The 7,500-nt window shown below is 46.5% G+C and overlaps 1 protein-coding gene across 1 annotated transcript in view; it reads right to left on the bottom strand.

The window, feature by feature from the left end:
* Positions 1-7,500, bottom strand: part of smoc1 (SPARC related modular calcium binding 1) — a 93,939-nt gene that overhangs the window by 38,493 nt on the left and 47,946 nt on the right. The window contains exon 6 of the mRNA XM_063183952.1: positions 1,278-1,328. Coding sequence (XP_063040022.1) covers positions 1,278-1,328 — 51 coding nt within the window. The remainder of the gene's footprint in view (positions 1-1,277; positions 1,329-7,500) is intronic.

Here is a 7,500-nt window from a genome sequence, read left to right as displayed (position 1 = left end):
TTTGTTGTTTGTTTGTTTTTTTTTCCAGTTTTTCTGCACAGATTCTGGGGAAAAACGCAAACAAACTCAAAAGGGGGTAAAACATCTAAAAAGCAGCTGAATTTTTTTTTTTTTAATCATTTCCCCCATTCATCATAGCTATTTCTCCATAATCTGAGAAAAAAAGGAAGAGCTGAAAAATCTCATAAAATCTCATAAATTAAAGATGTTTCACTCAGAAAAAAAAAGAAAGCTCATTCCCTGGCACAAGGTTCGCATTATAGGAGCTGTCAGTCCTGGAGCCTATACTACAAAGCTGGTTCAGGAGTAAACCAGGTTAAGTTAAGAGGTAAATCATCTAATAGAAGAGCCTGGAGTCCTCACTTTCTATTAGATGATTTACCTCTTAACTTAACCTGGTTTACTCCTGAACCAGCTTTGTAGTATAGGCTCCTGGTAGTCAATCATCATGACCCAGCCAGGCCTCTGTCCATCACTGAACCCCCAGAGGGAAAACATGAACGTCAACATCAGCATTTTCACACACACCCTTCACCCCTCCAAATGTTAACATCATCCAAGAACGTGCAGATATTCAAGATTGGCATGCGCACGCACACACACATACACACACACACACACACACACACACACACACACACACACACACACACACACACACACACACACACACACACACACACACACACACACACACACACACACACACACACACACTGAAGGGGGTGGGGGGTAGCAGCTATCATGATGCAATGAGACAGTTGAATTGAATCGAATGGAAGGCCTGAGAAGATCCTCAATGTTCCTCCAGGCCATGCTAGTCACAGGAGTTGAGTTGTGAGCAACTGGACATCTTTTTGGAGCTTGAAGACATTCCATCATCTATCACAGAGTTCTATCCAGAGTTCTGGAAGGCTGATGAGGAGGAGGACGTTTGTTCTAAAGTTCTAGAACGATGGGGAGGGGGTGTACTCTACAGCGCCACCTCTGAAGATCCAGAGATACTGCCTCTGGCTCCAAATCATCAGACCAGAACTGATTGCCTCAAGCCCCTTGGATGAAAGGTGGAACACCGTGAACCTCCAATAAGACACCCAGTTGCTCACAACTAAGCTCTTTTTGACGCACAGACTGAGTATGAATAAGGAGCAGGAATGATGGAGGGATGGAAGAAGGGAGGGAGGGAGGGGGGGAGGGAGGGAGGGAGAGAGAGGGGTGCGGAAAGAGCACGAGACTGTTAGAAGAGTTAAGGCGACTGATATGAAATGCGTTACTACCTGGGCGTCCACTTGTCACAGCATGAGTTCCCATAAATTCACGGAAGTTTCCTGCAAACGTATGTCAGTCAGATGATTCATTGGTTGTCGAGGTGGGGGGGGGGGGGGAGGGGGAAAAAAAAAACACACAGGGGGGCCATTTCATTCATGAAGAGCAAGACGGAGACGGAGACGGAGATGTGCTTTTGAAGGTGAGATGAGATCTTTCGGTAACACTTTACTTGACGTCGGGCGTCCATTCGCATGACATAACAGTGTCATAACAGTATCGTAACGTAGTCATTTGTGGGTCATAAACATCATGTAAATGTGATGAACATTTTATGACTGTCATTAAGTGACATTCGGTTTTGACAGAAAGCCCAAACAATGTCAACTTTTCATGACCATAAAACGTTTATGACATTGACATCATGTTTATGAATTGTTCATGACACTGTTTTGACACTATTATGACACTGTTATGACATGCTTATGAGGCCGGCGTCAAGTAAAGTGGAACTGATCTTTCTATCCATCCCGGCAGTGTTACACCAAAGGACCAGATTTTAAAATGACGCACTGAAGTCAATTACCACCAGATGCCCCTGTCTGGCAAGGCCCTGTGTGTGTGTCTGTGTGCGTGTGTGTGTGTGTGTGTGTGTGTGTGTGTGTGTGTGTGTGTGTGTGTGTGTGTGTGTGTGTGTGTGTGTGTGTGTGTGTGTGTGTGTGTGTGTGTGTGTGTGTGTGTGTGTGTGTGTGTGTGTGTTTGTGTGTGTGTGTGTGTGTGTGTGTTGGGAGAGAGTGAGAGATCGTGTGAGAGAGAGAGAGAGTGAGAGATTGTGTGTGTGAGAGTGAGCGAGTGAGAGCGAGCGAGAGTGAGAGAGAGTGAGAGTGAGAGCGAGAGAGAGAGAGAGAGAGAGAGAGAGAGAGAGAGAGAGAGAGAGAGAGAGAGAGAGAGAGAGAGAGTCTGTGTGTGTCGTCTATTCACATGTCTACAATTCAATAGTTGTTTGTATGGTGCAATAAAAGCCAAATCTGCCAGTAAAGCTCGCCTGTCTGTAACGCGTTGAACAAATTGAGGCCTTGAGAATGAAACATTTCGGACAAATTGGTGTCATCAGCAAAAGAAAACATCTTGGACAAATTGGAGGGGAATCGTTAACAAAACATTAGGTGGGGGGTGGGAGGGTGAGGGAGTTGGGAGCATTGGGATTGACAATAAAACACCTTGGATGCAAGAAACTAGAATGAAAGTATTTGGAGCTTATGCTGGACAACAGGGAGAGAGGAGAGGGAGAGGCAAACCGGGCCTAACCGGGCGAATACACCGGCCGCGACGAGATTCAAGCGACAGAGAATCGCTTCTGTGCAGCAAGAGCGATACGAGCGATTGAAGCGACTAGAGTATGTCCGTTAAAAGCAGAATGCAAGCATTCCAACATTCCCATTGGCTGTGGTCACTGACCTCTATACGGTCATTGGCTGTGGCGGCTTGTCGCCGAACCGCGTCATAGCTCATTTGCATAATATTCCCAGGAGTTCAACTACAAACTGTCGCTCTCGTCGCGCGAATCGCCTCTAGTCTCCAGAATCGCTTTTGTCGCACGACTCAATACAAAGTCAATTACTTCCGTCGCTCGCCTCGCTCATGTCGCGGCCGGTGTATTCGTGCGTTAAAGTTACACTGTAAAAAAAATCTCACAACTTTACCAGCTGCCTCAGAATTCCAAGTTAATGAAAATTCTTATTGCAAGTTGTGTGAAGCTTTGAATTGCAGCGTTGTGTTCAAACAACACACTTAACTCCACACAACTTACAATAAAGATTTTAATTAACTTGGGAATTCCGAGGCAGCTGGCAAATTGTGATTTCAAGTTAAACCATGCTGTTGTCATTGCAGTGTACAGTAAATCAGAATTAATTACGTAATTAAGTAACCATGACTTACCACTGATACATTTTTTTTACACTGTACACTCTAAAGCAGGGGTGTCAAACTCAAATTGACAGAGGGCCAAAATCAAAATCTGGAACGAAGTCGCGGGCCGAACTCAACCACTACTTTTAAAAAATGGACTAAAATAGTGCATGCATGTTCATGCTTAAGTTTAATTTCACATACACTCTTTCCCATCATATTTGTTAGTTAAAATGTGTCTGCACATCCTGTGACACAGCAAATTTCATGTTTAACTCGAGTTACACTATACACTAATGATGTATGAGGGCCAACTGTAATACACATTTGAAATAATCTTGCGGGCCAAATAAAATGCCTCCGCGGGCCAAATTTTGCCCCCGGGCCTGAGTTTGACATCCCTGCTTTAAAGTATTGTAGCCAGTTAAACGTAAAAAAGTAAGTTTCCCTGCTGCCTTCCATTTGTACATTCGAGTTGAGTTAAGTCTCGAGCTGAGGATGCATGCAGCATGGCACTTTATTTTTTTCAAGTTTAACTGGCTTGCAATGTTTTACAGTGAGCCTCCGCATCTTAAAGCTTTTAGTGATCAAGAGAGAGAGAGAGAGAGAGAGAGAGAGAGAGAGAGAGAGACAGAGAGAGAGAGAGAGAGAGAGAAAGAGAGAGAGAGAGAGAGAGAGAGAGACAGAGAGAGAGAGAGAGAGAGAGAGAGAGAGAGATCTCCACGTGCTCTCATTAGGAGCCCCACAGCTGTCCTGATAGCAGTGATTTCGGCCTGTGCTGTGCTGTGCTGTGGCGTGGCGTGCCAGCGATGCTATGGTATGTTTCTGAGAATCACAATTTGCTGCTGATGGGCTCAATGTGTTAGAGCAGCGCGGAGAAAAAGCCCCATGAGAACAAATAGCACACGCAGGAGCAGGAGGGCCAGGAGGGCCAGGAGGGCCATGGTCAAACCTGGAAGGCATGTATCCATACTGTCAGGGAGAGAGAGAGGGGGGGGGGGGTGGAGGCAGGGTATGTGGGAGATAGAGAGAGAGAAAGAGAGAGGGGGGGGGTGAGAAGGAGAGAGAGAGAGGGAGAGAGTGAAAGAGAGAGAGAGAGAGAGAGAGAGAGAGAGAGAGTGAAAGAGAGAGAGAGAGAGAGAGAGAGAGAGAGAGAGAGAGAGAGAGAGAGAGAGAGAGAGAGAGAGAGAAAGAGAGAGAGAGAGAGAGAGCATGCTAGAGAGAGAGAAATACATAGGACCGTGAAAACTGGACCATGTGCTGTAATTGCACCAGTCTAGCGGCTGGATCTGGCCAGGGCCCAGCTGCATTATCTCCAGCGAGGAAATTGTAGCTATTATCTCAAAGTGTTCCCATCCCCTTTCACTCAGCCCTGCTCTACCTATCTCTCCACCTTTCACCTACTACTCTCATATACCAGCGAATCATTGTTCTTCTTCTTTATGCTGCTATTGCTGTAAATGTTATTACTACTGTAATTAATTACTGTAATTAATTACTGTTTCCACGTAGCAGGATATTTTTTAGCAGGGTATTTTTTTTCTCCTGTTCAGATGTAAACGCAACATGTGGATACAAATAAATCCTCCATTGTAACAAATGCATTACAGCCCCTTAAATAGGATATTTTTAAAGCCTGCTTTTTTATATCTGGATTTTAAATACTTGTATCTGCTACGTGGAAACGGAAGGCCAAAACCAATGTAACCAGGAGAAAAAAATATCCACATATAAAAATATCCTGCTATGTGGAAACAGCTCCTAATACGGGCAATTGTACTGCTATGTAAATGTATAGAACTGCTTTTGGGGGGCAGGGAAAGAAAACAGCAGAACACTACTGAGTAGGATGACAGATTACATTTAGCTGACACACTATGTTCTGCACGACTTGAAGTTATTTGGGGTTCAGGAACAAGTAGTGTGGGGTTAGATGCCTTGCTCAAGGGCACTTTAGAAGTACTGTATCTTTCATCAAGATCACTAGAATGAACTATTACACATGCACACAATTGTCCAATAAAAGAGAAGACTCCATGAGTGCAGCCCTATAAAAGGGCTAGGGACGGGTATAGGCTCACACACACCCACAATACAGTACACTAGGGCTAGGCTCACACACACACACAATACAGTACACTAGGGCTAGTTACGGGTATAGGCTCACACACACCCACAGTACATTACATTAGGGCTAGAGACGGGATGGGTATAGGCTCACACACACCCACAGTACATTACATTAGGGCTAGTTACGGGTATAGGCTCATACACACACCCACAGTACATTAGGCTTAAGGACGGGTAGGGTAAGCTCACACACACCCACAGTACACAAGGGCTAGGGACGGGAAGGGTAGGCACACACACTCACAATACAGTACACAAGGGCTAGTGACGGGTAGGGTAAGCTCACACACACACACAGTACAGTACATTAGGGCTAAGGATGGGTAGGGTAGGCACACACACACCCACAATACAGAACACAAGGGCTAAGGATGGGTAGGGTCAGGCACACACACACACACAATACATTACATTAGGCCTAGGGACGGGTAGGTTAGGCTCACACACACCCACAGTACATTACATTAGGGCTAGTTACGGGTATAGGCTCATACACACACACAATACAGTACTTTAGGGCTAGGGACGGGTATAGGCTCACACACACCCACAATACAGTACACTAGGGCTAGGGACGGGTATAGGCTCACACACACCCACAATACAGTACATTAGGGCTAGAGACGGGACGGGTATAGGCTCACACACACCCACAATACAGTACATTAGGGCTAGGGACGGGTATAGGCTCACACACACCCACAATACAGTACACTAGGGCTAGGGACGGGTATAGGCTCACACACACCCACAATACAGTACGTTAGGGCTAGGGACGGGTATAGGCTCACACACACCCACAATACATTAGGGCTAGGGACGGGTATAGGCTCACACACACCCACAATACAGTACACTAGGGCTAGGGACGGGTATAGGCTCACACACACCCACAATACAGTACACTAGGGCTAGTTACGGGTATAGGCTCACACACACCCACAATACAGTACACTAGGGCTAGGGACGGGTAGGCTCACACACACCCACAATACAGTACACTAGGGCTAGGGATGGGTATAGGCTCACACACACCCACAATACAGTACACTAGGGACGGGTATAGGCTCACACACACCCACAATACAGTACGTTAGGGCTAGGGACGGGTATAGGCTCACACACACCCACAATACAGTACATTAGGGCTAGTTACGGGTATAGGCTCACACACACCCACAATACAGTACATTAGGGCTAGTTACGGGTATAGGCTCACACACACCCACAATACAGTAGGCTACATTAGGGCTAGGGACGGGTATAGGCTCACACACACCCACAATACAGTACACTAGGGCTAGGGACGGGTATAGGCTCACACACACCCACAATACAGTACACTAGGGACGGGTATAGGCTCACACACACCCACAATACAGTACATTAGGGCTAGAGACGGGACGGGTATAGGCTCACACACACCCACAATACAGGGACGGGTATAGGCTCACACACACCCACAATACAGTACATTAGGGCTAGGGACGGGTATAGGCTCACACACACCCACAATACATTACATTAGGGCTAGGGATGGGTATAGGCTCACACACACCCACAATACAGTACATTAGGGCTAGAGACGGGACGGGTATAGGCTCACACACACCCACAATACAGTACATTACATTAGGGCTAAGGATGGGTAGGGTAGGCACACACACCCACAATACAGTACGTTAGGGCTAGGGACGGGTATAGGCTCACACACACCCACAATACAGTAGGCTACGTTAGGGCTAGGGACGGGTATAGGCTCACACACACCCACAATACAGTACACTAGGGCTAGGGATGGGTATAGGCTCACACACACCCACAATACAGTACACTAGGGCTAGTTACGGGTATAGGCTCACACACACCCACAATACAGTACTTTAGGGCTAGGGACGGGTAGGGTTAGCCTGATTATCACCGACGATCAAATCTCTTCGAGACTTGGTCTGACCAAGAGCATAACAATATACGTTTCCCAAACGGCATGGTTGACCTGCCTCCCTGGGTTTGCTTATGGTTGTTTGCTTATCGACAAAGTGGGAGGAGTTAACTCAGAAAGTACTTGCATTGCTCTTGACCTGACTAGTTGCAACGCCGAAAGTGTTGCGTCACTAGGAGGGCACAGCCTGGCTTGGGTAGGTAGGATCACACACACCGTACAGTACAGTACAGATAGGGCTAGGGATGGGT

Source organism: Engraulis encrasicolus, chromosome 19, assembly GCF_034702125.1.
Source record: "Engraulis encrasicolus isolate BLACKSEA-1 chromosome 19, IST_EnEncr_1.0, whole genome shotgun sequence".
In the NCBI taxonomy this organism is placed as follows: domain Eukaryota; kingdom Metazoa; phylum Chordata; class Actinopteri; order Clupeiformes; family Engraulidae; genus Engraulis; species Engraulis encrasicolus.
This window is presented reverse-complemented; position numbering and strand designations above follow the sequence as displayed.